General features: G+C 42.6%; 1 protein-coding gene across 17 annotated transcripts in view; it reads right to left on the reverse strand.

The window, feature by feature from the left end:
- The window catches only part of PRRC2C (proline rich coiled-coil 2C), a 66,813-nt gene that overhangs the window by 12,356 nt on the left and 29,305 nt on the right, over nt 1-25,152 (reverse strand). For 4 of the 17 annotated variants that reach the window (XM_079314023.1, XM_079314033.1, XM_079314036.1 and 1 more), the window contains exons 14-28: nt 24,505-24,751; nt 23,226-23,439; nt 20,266-22,623; nt 19,444-19,652; nt 18,721-18,875; nt 17,915-18,254; nt 17,367-17,452; nt 16,264-16,452; nt 13,482-13,733; nt 8,692-8,781; nt 6,882-6,983; nt 2,773-2,980; nt 1,798-2,001; nt 1,053-1,165; nt 372-508 (exon numbers count right to left, since the gene is read on the reverse strand). In XM_079314023.1, the coding sequence (XP_079170149.1) occupies nt 372-508; nt 1,053-1,165; nt 1,798-2,001; nt 2,773-2,980; nt 6,882-6,983; nt 8,692-8,781; nt 13,482-13,733; nt 16,264-16,452; nt 17,367-17,452; nt 17,915-18,254; nt 18,721-18,875; nt 19,444-19,652; nt 20,266-22,623; nt 23,226-23,439; nt 24,505-24,751 (4,904 nt within the window). Of the gene's footprint in view, nt 1-371; nt 509-1,052; nt 1,175-1,797; nt 2,002-2,772; nt 2,981-6,881; nt 6,984-8,691; nt 8,782-13,481; nt 13,734-16,263; nt 16,453-17,366; nt 17,453-17,914; nt 18,255-18,720; nt 18,876-19,443; nt 19,653-20,265; nt 22,624-23,225; nt 23,440-24,504; nt 24,752-25,152 lie in introns of all 17 variants that reach the window. The other 13 variants (XM_079314037.1, XM_079314032.1, XM_079314034.1 and 10 more) reach the window with 9 other exon arrangements.

A 25,152-nucleotide genomic window follows, 5' to 3' on the forward strand; every position in this document is an offset into this window, starting at 1 on the left:
CACCTGCTATGAGGTTTTTACCACCTAAAAATTCAAACTGGAACCTCACAGTGCTTCAAGACTGTTGGTTAGGAAAAACAGATTGCTGAACTAAAGGGACAGACATTTTATGGTCTCTTAGTATGACAGACTCATGTTTTCAGCTCTGCAGCCTGGGTTCCTAAAGCTACAACTATCATGCATCATTTTTTTAACCCATGATTTCACAACTACATCTGTACAAGGCAGAACTCTGCACATAGAGTTCTCAGAAGGGATATTGGGGGAGACAGGAAGATGAGGCAACTATGGAGCACAGAACAAGTCTGCAAGGAACCAAATTCAATAATTCTGACACTAAAACCCCAAAGAAATCTGCATATGCTGCCTACCTGTAAGGTTGTAAGGAGGAATTGAACAACTCCTGGGCTTGTGAAACAGCTGGTGCTGCTCCTAAACTGAGCTGAGCTTGATGCTGTCCTTGCAGAGGTGCATAGATGGGGATGGGGATCTGCTGAACTGAAGCAGGCTGCATAAAAGAGAAAACATTACAATTAAGTTAGAAAAGCAGCAGTTAAACCTGTGCCAGGATTTGTGCAGCATTATGAAAAGCAAAATAAGAATGTCAGATCTCAAGGCTGCATGCAGAGCTAGTATTGCTGCCCTCATGAAAATTACCTTCTAGTTGAATTTCACACTTTACCTCACAACCAACCAGCAGAAACTGAGTGAAATATTCAGCTCTGCATATAAAACAACTGCTTGAGATTGCATATAATTCTGTAGGACAGAAGTTGAGTAAGCCTGAGCTCACATGGCCACAGAAACACCTCCCAGGAACATGAACTTTCCTATATATTTGTGAGTGGAAGCTTTTCCTCTCAACTTTCATGGCAAACCATCCAACACTGTTTGCATGCACCAGAACAGACTGCAAGGGCAGGCATGACCTCATGTTTTTCAATCTTCAATCCCACTCTCCCCTGTCCCCATCAGAACATTAGCAGAACTTTAAAGGCAATATGGATAGGGAGGGGAAAAAAACCCAAAGAGAATTAGGAATGCCCAAATACCTGAGAAAGGCCTGGCTGAAAGCCTTGCTGCTGGGCCAGAGAAGGAGGTGCCAAACGGGCATGCTGGGTATTGAACAGATGACTTGTATCCATATAAAATGCTGGGATTTGAGCTGTAGTGCCTCAGGAAGAGAAATACAATTAGTACCTGATTCCCAACACCTCCTTGCCAGAAAGGTTTTCATCATGCAGCTATTGTCAGTCCTTCCCACTGTAACAATTACTAGAGAGCTTGTGAGAAGGAACAGCACTGGAGAGCTGGGTGCCTCAAAAAAGGTTTGGTATCTTTTCTAATTCACCCCCAGAATCTACCAGTCTTGCAGAAGTATCAATGATCACACACAAAAACAATGATGTTAACTAGGTGTAGGATTTTCCTTAAAGTAAAATGTCACAACTCTCAACCATTTTAGCATTTTCAGAAAAAAATATTAGAACTAAATCACCCATGCTCTTAAACAGCAATTTACAATTCTGCAACAGGAAAATGATACATGAAGAGACTCAAACTTACTTTCTTCAACAAACTAACACAGCACTACCTTTGTACTTCCTGATAAAACACTACAGATTTAGACTAAGACAATTAGTGAGTCTCTGAGTACAGAACACTCTTTATCATTCTGTTTTTACTGCAGAGAAAACCAGAATCAAATTCAACTCTCCAGCTTCAAAAAAAAACCAAACAAACCAAACAAAACCAAAACAAGCAGGTGTGTGGCCTCTCAGCCACAAGCACCATTACCTGCTGCAGACTGAGACACGTAGACCTGGGGACTTTGCTGCTGCTGGGCAATGAGGGATGGCATGCAGCTCAGCTGGGAGAAGTGGCTGGCAGAAGCCAGGCTGCTTGTCTGCAGCTGCTGGGGTTTCACTTTGCAGATATTAGGAGGGTCTGAGGTGCTTGCAGTCTTTGTACTCAGTGAAGATGTTGTGTATGTTCCAGCTCCTAGGGGGAGAGAAGCAAAGGATGCATCAATCAGACATTTCAAAGCCTCATCATTCACAGATTAATTGGGACAGCTCTGCAAGCACAGTCACAACTGGCAAAGAACAAAGCAGCTGTTTCCACCAACACAAGAAAAACGTGGAGCCAATTCTGCTGAGTTCACTGTGGGAAGTGCTGCAAAACTGATACAATGTCTCTTCTCAGGCACAGGAGCACACAGAAGTACTGAAGGAGGCAGCCTGGTCAGTTATGCAACAAAACATTGCACTCTGGTGGAAATGTATTTCAATATTCCAAGGCATGAAGACTTAAGCAGATACAGCATCTTTTGCTGCCAAGAACCAAGGTGGCAATCAGCACTCCTTGTGAAAAGCAGCTGGACATTTGCTCTGCCTTCTGTAAATAGGTTTTGGTATCAGTTCTTGAAGCTTTAACTTAAAAAGCAAGAGCACAAAAGGAAGCAAAACTTAGCTGGACACCAGAATTATCTATGTGCTTGTCTCCATCTGGCTGAACAAAATAAAACCAGTAGACAAGAGAAGTTCAGTATAAGTAGCTTAGGCAGAGAGACTTCTTAGTATTATATTCAGCTGACTGAAGTCAAACAGGTGAAGTCAGCTAACAGGTTATTTAGTGAGCTGCTCTTCAGCTCTGACATTCCATTTCTAACACAAACCTTTTGCTAGCTTTGCACTAAACAATTCCAAAGGGAATCCAATCCTTCAAAAAACACAAGCAAGGAACAACACAAACAGCTTTGCTATGTGGTACCTGAGAGGGATGTTGTGGGGGTAACTGAGGCCACAGGAATAGGAGGCATTGATGCACTTGAGAAAGAGCTGTAAGTGCCACTGCTTGGCCCAGTGTTGCTGCTGCTGCTGCTGCTGCCACCAGCAATGGGAGAAGCTGCTGAGGTCACTGGTGAACTCTTCTCCCCCATGTTTGGGGAATTCTCCCATGCTTTGCGTGCAGACTCCATCTATTTAAAAGAAAAAAAAAAATTCCTCATCTATTAGGAAGTTTCAAGCAGTCCTCCTTCCTCTTGTAACAGTTGTTTTTAGTCAAAAGGCAATTCAGGCTTCATGCGAGCCTCTTTTGGAAGTCGCTGTAATCGTGCAACTCTGGTCATGCAAAAAGCAAACAGCCTGAAGTTGGAGCTGCTCATCTGTTCCATGTGCACAGCTCATCATCTTAACATCCAATGCTCAAAAGAGAGTTCACTCACACTAATTTGGCTTGGTTTTGGTTGACATGAAGAGCAAAGACACAGTGAGCAAAAGAAAGGGAGAGCCCCCCTCTAAATATTTCCATCAAGTCCTTTACTTCCAGGTTACTTGGGCCATTTAAATGAAGCAGCCCCTTGCTTTCTTTCTTGGTCAATCATCCACTTTGAGTAATCACCAGAGATACCTACTGCACACTTCAGTGAACATGACAGCAGTCAAGTTTAGATTTCCAAAGCAACTGCTGCTCAAGAAGCAACCACAAGCTGGCACAGCTTGTGTGTGCTGCTTTATGTTAAAGCTAAAAATGTTTTGTGCTCCTGTATTTCTATCATTATGAGCTTATGTCTTGCACAGCAAGGGAGATGAAACTTTATTATAGACACAGCTACCTTCCACCAGAAGTGGAAACAACCATTGTTTTACTGCAGCCAATATTATCTAATTCTTGCTACATCAGACATGCAATGCAAAATCTAAATTGAGACACTTCTGAGGGTCCAGTGAACAAGAAATATTAATGTTTAGACTACACTCACTCATGCTCAAACATGGTTCATGGACTTCTGCACAACCTTCAGCTGTCTCCAGTGGAAACAAAAGTTCTGCTAGCAGAGCAGAAATTGCTCACTGTAGGCTTCTGCAGGCTAGGTGCTGTCTTTAGTGGTGGATTAAGGGGCAAATATTTACTCACCACACATCTGCCCCCACTGTCTGCTCAAGAGAGAGCCCCCCTAGCTGGGACCTGCAGTCTCTCAAAGCCACACCTATCAACCTGACCTGCTTTACATGAGTTAGGCAGAGTCTGGACAGACTAAACATGGCTTAGGTTATTTGTTTAGATGCTTCAGAAGTGATACAAAAGCAGAGCAGTATCAAAAGAAGTGGGTCACAGGTGATCAATACACACCCATGTGGAAAATGGGGTTCTGGATTCCTGAAAAGAATAAAGAGGCAGGAGGCAATCTTAGTTACACATTGAGTCCTCTGGGGGCAAGCAATCTATTTTCATTTTTGAGATCATCTTCCCCAGCAATCACACTCTGTATCCCCTACACAATATTCTCCTCCAAACTGGTACTGATTCAAGGCAAACTTCATTCACCTCTAATGTGCTGGAAATGATTTTGTTTAGGTGTATTGCACTGGCTCTGAGAGAAAGTAAGTACCTGTGACTGACAGACTAGAGAAGGTGTAGAAGGTTCTATGTTCACTGGTTTTCATGATGTCCTGGAGAAACTATTGATAGCAAAAGCTACACACTGCATTTTGTCACACCTAGGGGACATATAACAGGGTCCTGAAGATTTCTTTTGGAAAGCTTCTTAGCAACTCTTTCATAAGCTAGAAAAAAAGATGCAAGAGAGGTTGATACTCTAAGAATGCCTTTGCAGCACCATCTACAGACCAGAAATAGAGGAATAACAGGCTCTAAACTAAGTGAGACTGGGGACAGTGCTGAAGTTTCACTGCTCAGAAAGGAGGGCAACAAGGAGTGTGGTTGCTCCAGGCTTCTCTTCATCACTGATCCATTGGGGCCTTGACACTGTAGTAAGTCCTGCCCATATTCCCCAAAACCTCCACTGGAGACAAACCCCAATGTGCCTTTCCTCAAACATACCAAAGTCTCAATGGTGAGAAAGAAAAGCCCAAACGTGTCAGATTCTGGAGCAGATGCCTACACAGGAATCTCACATGAAACTTTGGACATGAAGAGGGCCCAGCAGCTCAGTCTGAGATTGCTCTGGGCTTTCTTCTGCTCAGCTCCTTACCTACAACAGCCCTAAGAGCCAAGTCCTTAAGAGGATGACTGAGTGAAGGTGTCTCAGCAAAGTTACTCCAAGGAAGCAAGATCTCTACAAGGATTCCCATACAAGCACCTTGTACCTTCACCAAAAAATGATGCCAAGCAGTGGCAGCAATTGTGGCCTAGTTCCCTACAAGTCTCTTCACAGACAGCTTTCTGTGACAGGATGGAGGGAAGAGGATGTGCAAGGATTAATCCTTTATGCAGGCAGAACCTGGACATTTTGTTCTTTCAAGAAAATGAAGGAAATCCTTTCCTCTCTTCTGCTCCAGAAGTATCTTTTGAAAGATGCAAGGGTTCTACTGAAGAGGATGACAAGGAGCAGAGCTGTGCCTGGGCCAGAAGGCCTGCTGTGACAGTGACAGTCTCGGTGTGTGCCTCAGAACAAGCCTGCTGCCTTCTGCATTTGTGGAAAGGAGGTAGAGAAATCAGGGACAAAGCTGCTTCCAAATAGCTTTCCATCCAGATTTTGGTCGGAGGGTTCTTCAAGGTAGTCTCAAAACATGGATCTTTGCCCCATTTTGTTACCACACATCCAAAATCTACCATCCCCTGAGAAATCAATACCACAAGAGCAGGAAAACAAATGCAGGATGAATGAGACAGACACCACAGTCTGCTCTATAAGTGTCCCACACGGAGGCCCAGCCCTACCTGTATGACATGGGATTCCACCTCCAGCTGCCCAACAGGCAGAGACTATTTCAGAACAACACTTTCAGTTGCCACTTTCAGACGCCAGAAAGTCACATTAGAGTAACTCCTTACACAAGAATGCAGCAGAAAAACAGGCTTTATATAAACTACTTGTCCCTCCACAGTGCTCTCCCCATTTCTGCAGGTCTACTGTTTGCAAGAGGTGTTATACTTTTTTGAGGAAATCAAGTGTTAACAGAAGAAAAGCAAAGATTCAACAAGAGAACAAGAATATTTCTCAGCTGTACAGAACACAAGCAAACAGCTGTCAAACAAACAAGTTCCTCCTAAGCATTAGTTCTGCATCCAATCTTAAGTTTAATTTCTTCTTTTAAAAACTTAGACAAACTAAGTTCCAACACCACTATTCCTTAATACCAGAAGCAGCAACAACACTTCTACTGGCTCAGTCACCTGCAGTCACAATTACAAAGCAGATCTAGGACACCAAAAGAAGAAAAAACCCAACAACTTCTAAAAATACAACAGCAAAGCTAGAGCCCAACTCCATGTTAGTGAGTTATACAATGCACACAGTCCAAAATCCAACAGAACAACAGTCAAAATAGTCTCCACACTTGCTCTGCACTGGAAAGCAAGAAACAACAGAACATTCACAACACACCAAAACACCTTCTGACTCGCTGCTCTAACTGCCTTTCAGAAACACCAACACACCACCTACAAGGCACTATTTGGAACTTCAGCCATCCAACTCAAAACCACATGATCACTGCACCAAAGTCTAGAACTAAGATGAAATCAAGCTTGGTTTATCAAGCAAATCCTTCAAGCCTTTACACCAAACCAGGCAACTTATTTCAAGCTCAACACTCAAAAAACCTCAGTCATATTCTGATGGTTTGCCATGAGCACTGTGGTCCAATACTACAACTCTAGGATCTTGGTTTTTCAGGGCAGTGGGAGCCAAGATTGGTTGAGATGCCAAGTGTTAATGCAAAACGGGGTTAGAAATTTATGGTTTAAATGCATCCTTCGACAGAGTCTTGTGTTTCAGCCATCCATTTATATGCAAAAGCAGTTCAGCAGAGGAAACAAAGGAAGGCTCTAAAAAAAGGTTCACCAGCAAGTTCTCCAATAACTTTTTTCCCCTGCATGCAAGAAAATGACCCTTAGAGGGATGTGGTACATACCTTGAGGGTGAGGTCGACGGTAGCGGGAGAAACTGGAGTTAGGCTGGAGCTCTGTTGTAAAGTCTCCCTCCTAGGGAGGGGAAGGGTGTGGGGCAGGGGCACCTGAAAGGCAGGCAACACACATCACATTCTAACTACGTCTACTAGAAAAGCCCCAGAAAGCAAAGCTCAAGCTTTATCAAGTGAGCTACAAATTCTTCAAGGCTTGAGCATTTGGCAGGGAGACTGATAAAATAAGGTGAAAATTTGGTAGGCAAGGAAAGGCCACTCAGCAGGTGCCAAGATGCTTGTCATCTAAGAGGTTGAAGATTAAGGTTTTAAGGTGTCCATGTCCTCTGCATAAACAAACACCAATTGTCTGTTTGGGGATTTCATGTCAAGTACCATTTCAGTTTACTGATATGCAAAAATTCTTCCCAAGCCAGGTTTGTCCCTTTTTTGTACCAATACAGTACATGGGGCTTTTTGACATTGAGTTCTGGGATGCAGTTTCTGAAAAGAGGAAGCTTTTATAGACCTGCAAAATCACAGGGCCATGAAACAAACTACAACAGATTTGCCATCCAATAATTGAATTCAGTTATTTTCTCTTTCAAAAGATCAAAGATGTGATACTTGGGGAAATAAACCTGACATAATGCTACTGCTATCTTTGCCTATGAAAACTCTAATGGATTTCCTAGAAGTTTTAAAGGAAATGAGTCAAAAATACTGCAGTGTCCAGTCAGTTACTCCTAACTATTCCTTTCTCTACTCATAGCATAGCTAATGGACTTCTACTGGATGAGACAGGGCTAATCCAAAAGACAGATCTGAAGCTTTGAAGCAGGGGATGGCACAGATCCTTTGTGGCCAGGAACCCCTAATTCCTGTGTTAGAAATTCAGCTCTAACATCAACAAGGATTGGACATCAGTAACATAAAAAACTTCAGTCTTCCACACTAACCAAAGTCAAAAACCACAACACTATCAGAAAAGCCAGCAGAAGAGTAAGAAGTTCAATCAGTACTGCTTCAACACGGTGCTGCAGTAAGCTGAAAAGCATTTTTAGATGGAATCCACAAGACATCTTCATAAAAAACTGAGATCCTGCTGTATGATTCTTCCTTCTCCCATAACAAGTGACTCAACCCTGAGCTAATTTTGTTCCTCAAACAACAAGAATCACAAGATCCAAGCTCCCTGATGCCCCAGCACACTCAAGCCAAACTTGATTTTGCTACAAGTCACAACCCAGCTGTTCTCTCAATTGCTATGCCACGCTCACAAGTCAGGATCACTGCACTGGCTCTGAGGGCTGCAAACATCTCATCTCCATATCAACAGAGCACCTGGAAGCCTGCTGCCTGCTCTCACAACCACTCAGCTGCTCCCTTTGCATGCAGTTACTGTGATTTCAGGCCACAGTTCAAAACTCCTTTGTTTGTCAGAACCCTTCTTCAAACTCAGCCTACAGAGCTTTGGTAGTGGTACCAGGCTCAAGTCCCAACTGCTGCCAAGAACACACTTCCTCATTATGCCTATCTTTGCTTTTTTTTTTACAATTGTCCCTATAAACATCTCCACTTTCTGTGCTCTTTAGCTCACTGTGACTGTTCAAAAGACGAGAAAATACCTGAAGAATTCCAGAGCAGATACTAATCAAACCAAATATCCTTCAGAGTAAGATTACTGGAAAAAGCCCAGCTAGTTCACATGGAAAGGAACCCTGTGGACTTGTTCACTGAAGGCACTATTTGGTGCTTTAAAAGAAGTGTGAAAATATTTTTCTTGTCTTCAAAGTCAAGACGATCACTGCAATGGACTTACGTTCGTCACCAAAGTCTCCTCCATTTTTGTACTGCTAGTAGCCACTGTGTTAGGATGAGAAGAAGGTGTAGTGTAGTCTGTTACAGACTCCTGTGAAGAAAAACAATTCCATTAAAATATCTCCCTTACCTAAATTCCATTTCAGTTTCTTGGACAGATGTCAGCCTTTCTAAAGGAGGAGTTCACCAAGCAACAGAAGATTAGAATTTCACACTGCTTTTTCTTACAGAAAATTGCTACTGAGGTCAGGAGGACTCCTAGAAGGTTACAGTTTGCCTCATGACCTCACAGTGTACATCTGGAGAAAAGTCAAAATACAGTCTAAGGCAAGAACATACAGAGCAATGTATTGCCTGGGCACTGTAAAACTGGACCGTGCTGGTGCAACCAATTATCATTTGTCACCCAAGATGTTTCAGCCACCTGCAGGTCCTTTCAGTCTACTTAAGAAGTACAGCATCTTAGCTGACAGCTTTCTGCAGCTTTAAATAAATACAGAAAATTCTTACTATGACAAGAAAGGCCCTCCAGATTAAAGAACACAAAGGGATGGTTGCAATTTGCAAAACAATTTTCTTTCCTGGAAGTTTTGTCTCTGAAAGTTGCAAGACTCAGATTCTCCAGATGGTGCAGGCTACCTTCTGATTTCTGCACTGGGAAATGACTTCAAGGAAGAAAAGGACTGAGGTTTCCAGTCTCCTCAGAGGCTTTCCTTACAGTTTGTCACAGTTAAGTGACCCTTCATGTGGGTCACTACAGCAAACAAGGTCCTGTCATTGCTTGCTGTAGGCAGTGATTCCTGCAGCTGTAGATACAAATGGTCTGAGCAAAGTTTTACATGTCTGAAGTTCTACATCCCTGAATCCCAGGAAAGGCTCCATCACCTTTATGGAACCAAACACCACAAAAGAACTGAAGGACAAATCAGCAGAACTATTATTGAGTGTCTGGACTTGCCAACCCATAATGATTTTGAAGACACAAACCATATAATGCTTGTTTAATTGCATCCAACCAGTAGGACGATAAGCTATTAAAAAAGTGCACACTCAATTTACTCCTCAGGCCTATGGCAATGATTCTAACAAAGCAATCAGAGCATTGAGATACTAACTGACAAATGACAAAGAAACCTCCAAAAAAATGATGAGCTCATTTTGGTAAAAGACCAGAACAAGCTAAACCATCATGGGGTAAGAGAGGACAATGTGCACAGTGATTTATTTTTGTAATTTCTGAAGAAAATAGAGAACTCTTTTCTCCATTTATTTACTTCCTTTACTTGGTAAACTGGTGAAATACAAGATATATGGTACTTCTCACAATCCCAACCACTGCAAGTTGCACAGTTGCACTGGATTCCAACAGGCAAACTTCATCTGGGTAGAACAAGGCAAGCACACAAGGCTGCTTTAATCACAAAGCCCTGCTAAAGAGTAATTAAATGGATCCATATTTTTTAAGGATGCATAAGAGAGGAAGTGTTTATTAAATTTCCTTTGAGGTCTGCATGTAATTTCTTCAGGGTTTCAGCAATGAAATTCCTTATGAAAGAAGATGGATCAAGACTACTGCTAACCTTTTTACTTTGCAAACTCACAGCACACAAAGAGCTTTTTCACCAGAATTAAACCCAACCCACTGTAGCAGTTCTGGTGCCCTTACAAGTGCATGTGCAATGCTGAAGCTCAAGGGTGGTTTATGTGCTGAACATGCAGACAAGACAGAGCTTTAACCACATGAACACCACCCCATAAACTGTAGATCAATCTCCATCCTTCATTTCCTGGTACAACCTCCACAAGATTTCCTCTTAGATGTGGCTTATCACCACAAGCTTTTGTAATTCAGGTAAAGTAGTGATTTTCCTGTACAGCTGTCTGACTGAAGAAACCAACTGATTACTTCATTATAAACTAGTAACAGCTAGAGCAAAAAGCTCATGTTTATGCTTTTTTTGGAGTTCTCTACAAATTGTTTATACCTGAAGAAAAAGAACAGGCAGACTTTTTGTAACTCTCCTTCACAAAACCTCAAGTGATTTGATGAACAAAGCACAAGGCAGACCTCAGAGCTGACCCTGCTGTAAAGGATCAGGCTACTTTATGGGATGAATCAGCTATTTGATTTGTTCCTGATTTACATAAATCATCCAAATTAGAGCTTGAAATATACTAAAAATCTTCTGAAAACCAGTCTGTGTGTCCTTTTAGACATGATCTGTAAGACACAGCTGTTGCTACCTGTTCAAAATACCTCACTGGTGTCCACAACCAGGTATTTGTCTTCCTGGGATTTGACAGGTTCAAATGGAAGGCTGGGAAAGGGGCAAGGGCTGAGATGTTTTACTCAATTCAGAAACTTACACATCAGACTGCCTTCACTACAAAAATACTGCAGAATCCAAGAGAAACAGCTGCAATGGCTTCTGAGCATCCTACTTATGGACTAAACTTAAAACATCTCACTGTAGGAGATCATTTATATTTATACAGTTTCTAAGAAGTCTTGTATGATTAAATGCACATGCTTTTATCAAGATACTTGTTTTGGAATGGATAGAGTACTCTTACAAAGCTTCTGAGGGAGGACAGCTGGCTTTTACAGACATTTAAATCACCAAACACATCACAAGCATGCCTTGCTGGAAGCTGAGCAGTCATCTCTGAGAGGGATGTTTAAGATTATCAAAAGAAAAGCCATTTAGGTTTGCCAAAACTTCAATATTTGACACTGAAATAACAGGCTAAAGATGTCAACACCTCTTCCCTCATGAACTAGCAATGGAAAGAGTACCAAGACAAGAAAAAGCAATTGCAGTGTACATTAGTACCAGAACTCCAAAACTGGAGCAGTATTTGAACCCCATTTAAAAGCCTCTTAAAAAAGAAGGGACATTTATTGCAGGTTTATTTCTGCAAAACCAAGATGAAGGTTATCTTATGCAATAAATTTAGAGGTCGCTGGTTAAAATTCTAGAGATGTAACTCTATTGTTTCAACTTCCACTTCTTTCCTAGGAAAAGCAACTTACTATAGTCTCAGGAACTATTCCTAGCAAAGGAAACTAAAAGCAAACTTGGTGCTGTTAAGACAAGTATTTAAGCCTATTAAAAGCTTCTTTAAGCAACCACTCAATAAAGAAAATTATTGAGAATTTTCATATGTAGCACAAACTGGAAAGCTTCTCTCCACTCTGGTCTTCCTTCCAGATGACAGAATCTTGGTGCTTTAGTACTTAGTCCTTGGCAACTCATGTTAAACTAAACCTAGACTAGCACAAAGTCCACAGTTTCCTTTTGAAAAACTCATACTTCAAAAACACAACTGCAGAGAGGAAATTCTGCTGATTTTAGCAGAGCAACCTGACTACACTGAGTCAAGCTGCAGTAATCAAAGCTGTGCCTTCTATTCTGTTTGTGGCTTAGGAGAAGCCTCTTCTCCTGCCTTGAGCTCTGGTCACAGGAGTCTGTGGGACCTTGGGAAGTACAGGATCCAAACAGCCTCACCAAACACCTGAGCAAGCTAGTGTTTACTGCTCTACACCTCTGATTGTCATACAAGAACACTTTATCAGTTTCTGGTATGGACATAAACCACCCACATCTACCTACAAGATGGAAAATATCAGGAAGGATGAGAAATCCCTGCACTGAATCTTCTTAAGCCTGCAGCTTCCATGCTGAACACAAATATCCTCCCTAACACTTGCTCTGTAGCAACACTTCATTGAGACAGTATCTTTTTTTGGCAAAAAGCTGCTAAAACTCTCCTTTGCTTTGTTTTTTTTTTTTTCCCTAGCTGTGGGTGACAAAGATGAAATGGAAATGATGCACACTTCACATTCTTCAACTATTAATGTAACTCTTAAAGAAGATCAGTTTTCTTAAATGGCATCAGAAGATTTCTGCTTAAGACCAGGATGGTTGCGACAGCAGGCAACCTGAGTCTACACTTAAAAACACTGCTTTTCAAACCTTCAAGGAACATTTCTCCTTTACCAAAGCAGGTGTAACTATTAGGGAGCAGCTACTCAAACTGCATGGTTTCTATACATTTGAGAGATGACAACCAGAGTACTTGCTCAAGACACAGGCAGAAAGGAGATGCCTCTGGGGAAGTTTTTCAGTTAAATAGAAGAACTGAGCTGCAGAACAGTGAATCCCAACACACCAGATCATATCTCACATATCTCACTGCTGAGCAGTTACAAAGAAAACAGGGGACTGTGATGAGTCCTAAATATTGTGAAGTTCTGAAAGGAACATATCAATACTGGACAATATCCAAGCCAAGAGAATATACATGACCATTTAGGGAAACAGAACAAGCCTTATCCAAAGCTTTAGCATTTCCCTAGTTTAGAGATTTCTTTTTTTTTTTCAGAACAGCACTTAGTTCACAGCTTGAGGTCATCCATACACTCAAGCAGCAACCATGCACACGACTTCACTTCTCTGCTGGAAGTCATCTTGCATCCAGCACACTGATCTGAGGCTACACACTCTGCCTACACCAGGTTCCAGTGCACTCTGCACAGCAGTGCTCAGGACTGAGTTTTCCCATCCAGCAGAACAGACTTCCAAGCAGATCTGTGCTCAGGAGTGTGACAAAACAGCATGTCTGTAACACTTCTGAATTCAAGCAGTACCAATGTTCCTTATCTGCTACTCAGTGGGCTCCAAGCACCACCAGCAGGCAGCCAAGCATCAACCACCTCACTGTAACCACATTTCACATAGAGTGCTCAGCAATACTTTATTATATTTTTTCTGGCAGCATTTCTCTTACCTTGGTGTTTGTCCCAAACTCTGGAGCAGACACAGATATCATGGTTCCTATCTCCGTGCTCAGTTCGCTCGCTGCTTTGTTCTCCTTTGCAGTGACAGGCTCAGGGCTCCTGACAGAGGTGGGGGATGGCTTCTCCTGTCCCTCAGGCTCTCCCTGCTGGGCATCCTTCACCTTCCTGTTCTTTAAAGAACGCTCTTTGCCAATAGGACCGGGCTTATACTCTTTGTTTTCTACCGGGCTCAAGTCTGGAAGCTAAGGTAGTGTTAATTTGTCAGTCATGCCTTCTTCTCTGTGTCCTAACCAACAAAAATACTTCAACATGCTAAAAGTCATTGTTTAAACATCATAAAGATTTCCAAGGGGAAGCATTTTTTAGCAGGTAAGGAATTTGAGACTGAGTTAGTGATAGGTACATGAAATGCATTGATTTTGAATATCAAGAATCTAAACTATTGTTTTCAAGCAATGATTTTTTTTTAATGTGAAGCAGCAGAGTTCAAATAAAATACAAAATTATGTCAGTTTGACTGTCCTTACAAGAAAAGCACAAAAAAATACAGAAATCACATGACTTTGCACACCTACAGGTTATTTTTGTTTTCAGAGATGCAGGATTTTAGGGGGCCCCAGGAAACAGAAGACTCTACCTTTGAAATGATCTTAACATACAGATGTTGGCAGCATTTTTTCCTGGAAACTGATCACTAAAGGGATCCAGAAAAAATAAAACACCTACACACAAGTGTTGCATTATACTGCAGACACCATGGCTGGATCACTGCTGCAATTCAGCAATTTTTTTGTGCAACTGAATTACAGCAGAATGAAGGGCCCTAGGGAACCTGAATGCTCTGCTGTTTCAACATCCACATCCTTTCTGGCTGAGACTCTCAGCCCACTTCACTACTGAGCAGCACAAAAATCCCTTCAAGGCAGTCCTGAAAACCCAGCTCCTTATGCTTTGATAGTGGAAAGACAGAAGCTGCTGATAATTGTTTTTCTCAACACAAACCAGTTATTTCAGGAATGGATGAAGACTTTCTAAAATACCATGGTTTTGGGGAAGGTGGAGTTTCCCAAAGGGTTTGGTACCCTCAGGAGGCCAGCAGAGACTGGCTTTCAAGTGAAGGGAGGAACCAGCAGAAGCAAATGCTTGAGCTCTGAAATTCTGCAATCAGGAGCACCAGGCTCAACTCACCCCAAATAATTTTTTTCCCTAATAGTTTGGAGAGGCTAAAATTCCTTCAGTCACTTAAACCTTCACACTTTGCCCTTGGAAAGGTAAATTGCTTTATTTCAAGCATGGTCACCTTGCCCAGATTAATTCAACAATATAACCTCCAATCCTCCAATGAACATCAGCTTGCATTTAGACTTCACAGCAAACAATATAACCAGAGGAGTGGATGAGTAAGAATTGTTTGTTTACTGAGATTTATTTTTTGTCATCAAGACAGTTAAAAAGATTTATAGCCACCTCACTCAAAGGAGTGAAGAAAATACTACCCTCCAATACATTTACTATTTAGTCACATATGTGTCCTTCAACAAAATCTGAAGAAGTCTTGATAGCTCTAAACAAGTAGAAAAAAAAGGAATTTTCCACACAGTGTCAAGTAGACTGTCTCTATATATATTTAACTTTGGAGTTCAGTGCCTAAAAGTGATTTTACTGGGCAGTTTTAGGCATGCTGCAGTGTATCTGAGACATGGGTTACTGCCAGTCACCAGCAGTTTAAATTAATGCATATTTCTCTGCTGAACAGGTTTTATATTCTGCAATGAAAGCCATGAACTGCAACATATCCACTCAAGTGTCTCATACAGCAGAAGTTAAATTCATTCAGTGTGTGACTGAACTTTCAGATTTCAGCTCTTATTTTGGAGGGGGGAAAAAATCCAACAAATAATCAAAACCCAAATAACCAACACAAAGAAACACCCACTCTTCTAGAAAGACAAAAGGGCTTTAATTACATCAGGACTGCTGCCAAATCTCAGACATCAAGAGGGACTGGAATAGCTGATGCTCTAAGTCACCAGACAAGTTTATCTGCTATAACCTTCTCTTTCTGAGAATTAGAAGCTGGTGCTGAGTGCTAGTGATGCACAGATCAGTGTGCACTGGAGGTGGAAATAACAGAAAATCTCTGCAAGGCAAGCAACAAACACACTTATTTTTAAAGCTGATATAAGTTTGATTAATTATTTAGTATCAGCTGCAAAAAAAGTAATTATTCAGACATCTATGAATTTGGAGACCTCAAACTAATGTCTCTTGTACTGATTCTTGTACTGACCAACTGAAAACCTGGCTACAAAACTAAGCAGGGCATTATTCATCACTTGAAAGGGGCAAGGCAGGAAGAACCAATGCACCTGCAGACACAGCCAGGGCAGCACTGCAATGCTGCTCCCCAACAGTTCTCAAGGCCTGAGTGAAGCAAGCTCAAGAAAAAACAGGAAACCCAAACTACAAACAAAACCAAAGCACTCCACCACATCCAGAGCTTCCCAACAAAGAGATAACAAATCCATAATCCCATCCCTGGCCCCAAACACAGAACCCATGTGCAGCCTCTGCTGGGCTAGGATGCTGTTTAATTGCCTTGCATATTTTCTCTGCAAGAGCCACCTTGCTGATTGTTTTAGGAAATATAAAAAGGAAATGCATTTTTATGGGTCTAGTTCTAACTCAGTAAGTAATTCTATTCTGCTATTTGTAACCCTTTTCTAACCGAATTTAAGTTTACAAGCTTGTACTGAAATTATGACCTTTTACCTTTTGTGCTTTGATGGGTCCAGCCCGAGGCTGTTTCTGTCTCTGCTCTTTGGGTTCTGGTAATTTGTCAGTGGACTTCTCAGAAAGCACAGGACCAACTTCATTGTCACTGCCACTGGAAGCTGGGGCTCCAAACTGAATGGTTTCAATACCAAGATCAACTCCACCTTCTTGTCCAGGCTTTGTCCCCTGGTTAAAAAGCAAACATTTAACCCATTCTGAAAAATTTCTGCATCAGCACAATGACAATGGTACACAAAAGAGCACAAAATATCCTTAGCTAAAAACCACTAGAAGGGTACTTTTATCTTTTGCCAGAGGTACATTTGTGACTGCACAAGATTTGCAAGAATAAACAATATTTGAATGTACACTTCCTACGCCAAGTTTCTATTGTTAAAGGAGATCAAAATAAAAAGCATTGAAGAAATATGTAAACACCATCAAGAATAAGAGGAACGAGTGCAATTCAGATTCAGTCTCACAACACACTGTGGAAAGTTCACAACTTAATGCTCAATTCAAGAGAAACAGTAAGAAATATAAAAGTATTTCCACCCCTCTTTTGCAGTTCAGATGGTCTCCTACAACAGCTGTCTCAACATTCTTGCAGTTTAAAACAATTAAGACCAAGTACCAGGAAAGTAGAATCACAGCACTTTTAATGTAAACTTTAAGGCTATGCAAATTCCATGGGAGTATCCACAGATGTACAGCTAGAAAGTATTAACTGCTTTTTGCATCTCCAATTTAAGGAACTTTAATTCCTTGGAGACATCCCTGTTTCTGTCTACATTACTGAACCCTACACAAACAGGCAAACTGGGCATTTTTCATTTGGAAATGCTATGAATAACAGCTATCAATAGAATCTGTGAATGGCTAAGTTATTATCAAGAGAACAGCTTTTCCATGCTGCAATTATAAAACCACCAGCCTATATCCAATGCTTCTGAAGTCAGAATTCCTGACTTCATAGAATTCTACACACATTAGTTTAAGTATTTGCACTTCTGGATAAATTGATAATCTGTACCAAATCCAAATGAGATTTAATCTGAGTAAGCTTCACCCACAGCTACTCTCCTTCCCCTCATTCTTACCTCTGGAGATGGAGCTGAACCAAAAGATGTCAGAGGCTTGTTCCAGGCACTGACTGAAGGTGGCTGAGGTGGGCTGATGGGTCCCACTGGCAATTAAGAAAAGAAAGAGTTAAAAACCCCCTAAATATTACTAGAGGTATTCAAATCAATGTGTTGACTGACTGAGAATTAAATTACAGCTGTCTCGAGTAAATAAGCTTTAATTAACCTATTCACTGGTTAAAAATGTGCTACCTATTCAGCTGCTTTCAAGTGGGGCAATCATGACATCTGGAACAATGACCAAGTCTGACAAAACAGACTCCTCAAGGGAGTGACAGTTGCTCATTTCTTGTGAGCCAAACACAGTAACATAAAATACTGACTAACATTATGCTGCAAAACCCTCTTTTTGGAGATTACTATGCTGCACTTGGATATGCTGCCCTCCTTCCCTGTGCAGAATCCATCTGCAGGTGAAAAGACACCCAGAGAGTCAGCTGGCAATCAGCTTTCTCTAAATACCACGCTTGCTTGTCCCCACCTCAAAGCCAAAAGGCAGCACTTACATTTTTTGGAGATGTCATTCAGAACTGCTGTAGGAGGCACTTTGTTGTCCCATAATTCAGCTCCCAGGCCATTGTGAGGCTGGGTGCTCTGCAGGACTTTGCCTGACACGGTGTAGTCTGTGCTGGCAGTCCCTCCTGCAGCCTGGCTTTGTGCTGAAACAGGAGCCTGTGGCTGGGCTGGGGACTGGGCTGGGCAGGGAGGCTGAGCCTGAGCTTGTGCCTGAGCCTGTGCCTGCTGTGCAGCTGCAGCTGCTGCCTGCTGCTGCTTTTTGGCAAATCTGGGGGGCAGCTTGGAATTCTGACCTCGGCCTTTTTCACTCGATCCTTTTTTGGTCCAAACCTGTAAGGAGAAGTAAAGTTTATTCTTCCAGCAGACAGCAATGGTAGAGTGCAAAAAGCAAACTGACTAACCCAGCCTTACAGAAGAATTTTTTTTTTTTTTTGGGGGGGTGGGGAGGGTATTTAACCACAGGAACAATGATTTCTCATCCATTTTCTTCTTGCAATCAACTGATATACAAACAATAGGGTAAATCTTTATCAAAGTATGAAAAATGGTGTTTTTATCATTTGCCAATTCCACCTGCCTGACAGCACCCAATTGAGAATTACAGAATCCCAAGGTGACTAAATAAAAATTAATTTTATTTAATAAATAAGGACAACTTTAATATTAAATATAACTAAGTAATTATATTTATAAGGAGATAATATGGTTTTTTTGGAAGGAAGCTTCTGCACACCCTTGACAACATTCCCAGTACTGCAAGCAGCTTTTTCCCCCACTAGAAATGCTGGTCATGTACCTGCACTGTTTGTTCTTCCTTCTTTCTGCGCTCTTCATCTTGCAAGCGTTTTTGCTGCTTCTTAGACACCACTTCTGTGAAACCATCATCATTCAAGTTAGATTGGGAGTCTTCAACTACTGTCACTTCAGGGTGATCATCAATGATCACAACACCTATAGGAAAAGGAAAGGTATAGATGCTGCTGTTTCAACAGCTTCAGGTGCAATGCACCAAGCCAAAATTGGCTTTGGAGTGGAAGTTACTTTCCCACAGACACAGATGGGGGCCCTGATCAATGGCAAGCTTCTGCTTGCCAAGTGCTTTGCTGCTGAGCTCAAAGGCAAAGAGTTCATATCTAAGAACTTAAAAATTCGAGCTTCCTTTACCAGACTCCCCAGGAAATTACTAAAACACAGTAACAAATAATGAACAGCCCTCCCAGATATCAGCTCTAAGCTTAACAGTGATGACCACTGCCTTTACTTTCGAAAATTAACTAAATTATGACAATGTGATGGAGAATGGTAGGAATTGTTCTCATCTACACCTAACACACGATTAGGTTTGCCACCTTTTAGAGGCACATGCATTATTAGTTATCACAAAGATAGCAATGCTCAAGTGTACAATTATTCTGGTGTTTAAAAAAATCCCCTTCTAAAAAGTTCTCAAACATCTAGCTCTATATGCAACAAAACTAGCAGAACTATTAAAAATTATTAGGATATTATCAATACATACTTGCATAATTATTAAGATCAAATTGAGACAAGGCATCCACTTTTTCCTTAGGCTTCTTTGGACCAGCTTTTGGCTCTTCTCTCTTTTTGCCACTTGCATCCTTGGTGGTCTTCTGCCCTGCAGCAGTGACACCTCCATCCTCCTGATGTAAAGCATTGCCATTGGTGGGATCAACACCAGGCACAGGTGCTGCCTGCTCTTCAAATGGCCTGTGTTAGGAAAAAAATATTTGAAATTAAGCCACAGAGAATGCTCAGGAGGGAGGCAACAATCTAATTCAGATTCCAGGGTTGTAAGTGTAAGTGTTTAGGGACTTCTTAGTAGAGTCCAGACTTTTTACTTTCAGTTCCTAATAAGAAGCTCAACAGCAAAAGCTGTTTTGGAGAAATATCAAATGCCCTGCTAAATTTTCCATCAAATTAAGCATATGGAAAAATCAAGTTTAGTCTAAATGTAAGCACTTCTCAACCTGCTTGTCTGTGTTAGGTGACTGATCTAAAATGCAATGCAGCAATTTATATATGAACATTTCTGCTTGCATCCAAAACTCAATAAACATAGCTCAACTCAGAAACAGCACTGCATTTTTTTTAAATTAGGCTTTTTTAGCATTGTGCATACAAGAATACTCTGCTCTCAGCTTCAGGTTCCAGGAATCTGTAAATGAACAGAAAAAACAGGAAGTACAGATCCATGGGTGCACATAGTAGTGTCTTTGCCACCACAATGCAGATCTAACCTAACTGCTGATGGTTTCAAGCCACAAGAGGACAACAGAAGACCATCACCCTGTGTGCATCCTCACAGGGGCTGGATACTCACCCTCTTTTTCCACTTCTGGGAGGAGGACCACTCCGCCTTTCACTCCGGGGCCCTGAGAAATTCCTCCCTGGCTTGGCTGGCCCGCTGTTGCCACGTCGGTTCTGACGGTCTATTCCAGGCCGCTGACTAGAGAAGCTTCTCTTGGCTATTTCCCTTTTTGGAGCTCCAGCATTTTCTCCTGCCTTGGCAGCAACCTGTGCTGCTGCATCTGCTGTTTTCTTCTCATCCCTTTCCCGCCTCTCATTGAAGTCGCTGCTTTCCGAGGCTGTTTCCCACTCTTCGTTTGCCTGGTCTGAAGAATTCTGGTTGGACAAGTCTGGTGTCTTACTTCCTGACACGTCCAGAGCAGGGTTGGAGGGCTCACTGACTGCATTATTGACTGTGGCACTGGTTGTGGAGCTGGTCACCACCTCACTGATCTTGGATGCTGCCTCTCTCTCTTTTAGGCGCCTGAAGCGTGGTGGCTTATCCTGCCTTGGAGGCCGGGCAGGCCTCTGTCTTCGTGGCCTCTCTCTGTTTGGATCAAACTTCCTCTCAAATTTTGGAGGTCTTTTATCAATTGGTATAGGACCATAATGCTCATTTCTTCTTGGAGGCTCCCCATCTTCTGGTTTAATGATCTCTGTTTGCCTGGGGTTCCACTGGTTGTCCCTGTAGGCTGGTCTCCTTATAGTGGAGGGACGTGGGGGCCGTCCCCCGGGATCCCTGCCGCCACGCCGGTACATTCCCCCTCGGCCTCGTCTAGAAGGCTCTCCTTTAGGAAGAAATCCTGGTTTGGGCTTGTTCTCATAATCTCTGATGTATGTTTTTTCTAGGGATCTGTTGTCTACTCTGATATTGTTCTCAGGTTTGAAGGACAGAGGCTTTGGAGGTTTCTTGCCATCAGCTCTTTCTTCTCGTTTCGGGTGCTTGCCTTTGATGATGCTGTCTTTGTCTGAGAGCAGGGTGTCACTCGCGCTCTCATGCACTTCACTGTCAGAATCTGTCTCCGAGCCGTGCTGGCGCCGCCGCTTTGGGATCACTTCAAAGTCAGAACTCTCACTACGAGTTTCACTCTCTTCTCTCTGCCTAACAGGCCCTGAAGGCACATGCTCTGATCTAGGTTTAGGATCTCTGTAGTGTGGGTACTCTCTATTATGGCCTCTACTGCCCCGACCACGTCCCCCGTAAGAACCCCTGTAGCTACGGCCCCTAGAATAATACTCGCCACGACCTCTGCCTCTGTAGCCCTGATCTGGGAACCAGTCCCTATCCCTGGCCTCTTTCCAGTATGTCCTAGGTGGTAAGCCAGGCTCTCTTTTCACTGGCCTGGTTTCTAGGCGTGGTTTCTCCACCACCTCCTTGCTCAGCACCTTCTCAGCCTGCTTGTCCTCCTTACTGGGGGGAGCGGGGGGCTGCGCGTGGGGCGGGGGCTGAGCAGTCGGCGGGGCGGCCGGAGGCTGCGGGATGGCCGGGGGCAGCTGCCCAGTGGCTGGCTGGGCAGCTGGGAGCTGCTGCTGGACTGCAGGGGCAGGGGGCTGCACCACAGCTTTAGCTGCTGCCTCAGGCTGACTGCTCTCCTGGCTTGCTGGTGCTGGGGCAGCCTCCTGGGTTATCTTCTTAGCCAGAGGAGCGCTGCTGGAGGCAGATCTCTCAGGCTCGGCCTGAGACGGTGGCACTTGAGGTGCTTCCTTTTTGTCACTTTTTTCAGGCTTGCCTGGTTTTTCACTAGTTGTCTTTTCTCCTTCCTTCTCTTTTCTCTGCTCACGCTCTTCTCTCTGTTCACGCTCTTCCTTCATATCCCTAAGCACAGGTTTCTTAATAGGACCTGATCTCCTCACTGGTCTGTCGCCACCTTCGTCTCGCCTGCCGTAACCTGGCCTAGGACCCCATCTTGTTTCAGACTTAGGTTTAAAAGTTTTCTCAGGTTTTGGTCCTTCTGATGTTCTATTAGTGATCAAAATTTCTTTTTTCGGTTTAATCTCAAGTCTCTCAATTGTCTCCTTTGTCTCTCTGTTACTTAATTTAGGGATATTTGCTGCTGTTTCACTCCTCTGCTCTTCTGATTTTAGAGAGTGACTTGAACCATGGGAAATGCTTCTTTTTAATGAAGAGTGGCTTTCCCCCACGGGCACCAATTCTTCAGGAGAACTACGTGTGACCTTCTCACCCACTCCTTCAAAATTAACTGCTGTGTTAGGTGTGTCAGTTTGGAGAGGTTGTACATCTTCCAAAGGCCTGCTTGGAAACTTCTGTACCTCTACCTCTCCTGATTCTCTGAAAAACTCTGTCTTTGGATGAGAGTCCAACTGGTTGTGTTCTACAGGATAAGCACTGGCAGGGACAGCAACTCGTTCTTGCTCCAAGTGTGCCTCAGACCTAAGCAGAAGGCAATTACAAGTATTAGCATGTATTGAGTTTATTCATACATAATTACTCAAATCAAATAATTTTCTATTATGGATCCATGTCTGCTCTGGGAAGTAATAGGGAATAATTTTTAATGGAGCTGCCAACTATTATTCAGATGGCAGCAGAGCAAAAACAATTTCTGAATACTTCTAAGAAGCAGAGGAATACCCTGTCCATTCACCATGGAGTAAAGGCTAAAAAGAGACTTTTGCTTAATACCACTTGTACTTAACACACCATTTTTGAAACAAATACAAATTGGACAAAAGTTCTCTAAAATGGGGAGAAGAGAGAGCAAATGGAGAACCTAGAACACTGCAGGAATGCAGTTCTACACAACTGCAAATTCAAAATACTCTGGCAGTCACTATTCATTTAGGCTAACAATCCTAAACAAGGAGTAAATTGACAGAGGAGGCATGTCTTCTGTTTGGTACAACAGCACCAAGCACTCTGCATCCCCCAGTCACAACTCCTCCTTTCAAGTGCTGTGCGAAACTACAACCCAGTCAGTCAAAACTGTATTTTACAATTTGTGTGGCTTGAAGAATGGCACAACTGAGACTTACCTCAAATCATCAGGCTCTTCTAAGACCTTGGGAGGAGAAGTGGACTGCTGAGATTCTGCATGGGGGTAGGGCTCTGAGCCCCACATCATGCGTGGCTCTGACAGGGGCACGCTGTGCTCCCTCGCAGAGCGAGCCATGTGCTCGAACGAATCAGAACCAGCTGCTGAGCCCTCCAGCTGCTCTCTTCTCATCAGTGGCTTGGGAGGCATAATTCCTGTGGCAGAGTGAAGTTCAACTATTGAACAACAATTGAAACTAATTTAACATCAGCAAAGAAATAGACCTCAATACAAAGCCTGTCAGGAGGTACCAAGGAATGCTGTTTCTCTCCTCCAATCTCCTTCCCTTTGTCCATGTTGAAACCAAATGTCTATTCCCTGCCAGCAGACCCCAGATTGGCTCAATCACACTCAACACTTGTATCCCCTGTCCCACCAAAAGGAAAAGGCTGTCTTCTTTCACTATAATGGGAAGAATCAAGCCTGTGGACCCCTAAACTCATGGATGGGAGTTTTTGTTGTAACATCTGAATAGCAAAAATCAAGATGACTGCACGCACAGGCAATTTTTTATACTCTATTATTCCAGCTTTTTCCCTCATACCAATTCAAAGAAACTCTATAGTTTTCACTATCTCTGCTTGGCCTGTTATTTCCTCCATTTATTCCTTGCACCCACTGAGGATATCCTTTCCCTTGCTCTTTAGTTGGGCAGGTATCTCCATTACATCACACGACAGACTTGTATTATTTATGCCCAAGAGCTTTCTAACTGCAAATCAGATGGCTATTCCACAAATTAAAAAGGACATTTTAGGGTCAAGAATCTGAAACCACAAATTTAGTAAGACTCTGGAGCTGTTAATATGTAATGCAAAAATAGCAAAGTTTCATGGGATTTTTAAAAGAAGCAATATTGTGCCAAGTGCTAAGATGTAATGAAACACAAATGGTAAATACACTTTTTTTCATTTCAACCTAGCTCTTGCCAGCTTACTGTCTGTAACAAAAGGCTTATGCTGACATTCTCAATCATCTTAACTGTCATTCACATGCCTGCAGTGTGACAACTTGGATTTTACTTTGTAGTCAAAGGTATACATTCTTCTAGGACTACAATTTTAGTCACATATGACTACTATCTATTTTGTCTCAAACAGTAAAATAACGTAGATTTCTTCTTAAAAACCCACCCGTTCACTAAACAAAGCGTGGTTATGGGAAATATTCTACTTCAAAAACAAGTAGATTCAACAGCCAAAAAATGTTTCCAGCTTTACCTGGATGAATAGGAGGCATATCCATGGCAGGTCTTCCTGACATCATCCGTGGGTCCATGTAGGATTGCATCATGAGCCAGCGGGGGTCAAAGCCCATGGAAGCCAAATGCTGGGGATGGGGCTGCATGGGCTGGTAAAGGGGTCTGTGCTGGGGTGGTGGGACAGGGCCACTGGAAGGCTGGGAGGGAGCAGACTGTGGAAGGACACCTTGCTGCTGTTGCTGCCACTGCTGCTGTTTCATTTGCTCCTGCAAATCAAAACCAGTATTACAGGACTTTTTGGTAAGAGGAAGACTTGAGCATAGCTCTAATAACCCTTGGAAACAACAAGCACAATTGTCTCCACGACAGCAAGTATTTTGAAAGTTAATTGCAAGCATGCATCAGGATGAGCTAGGATCAAAGGGAGAAAACCAGACTGGACAATTTACAACAGCTACAGCTTAACTAGTGTGTAGCTGAGACACAGAACACACACTTTGTGCATGTCATTAATGCAAAGTGCTCCTCAGACCACAGGATCCAAGTTCAGCTGTGAGTGTCACAGCCTTTTAGGAAAAGCTGCAGAAATAATCACCATACTTTAGGTTCCACAGGCAAGCCCAGGGCAATGCCATTGTGGGCCAGCTTTAAAGCCTCTCTTGCCTTC

The sequence above is a fragment of the Erithacus rubecula genome (assembly GCF_903797595.1).
Source record: "Erithacus rubecula genome assembly, chromosome: 10".
NCBI classification, from domain to species: Eukaryota; Metazoa; Chordata; class Aves; order Passeriformes; family Muscicapidae; genus Erithacus; species Erithacus rubecula.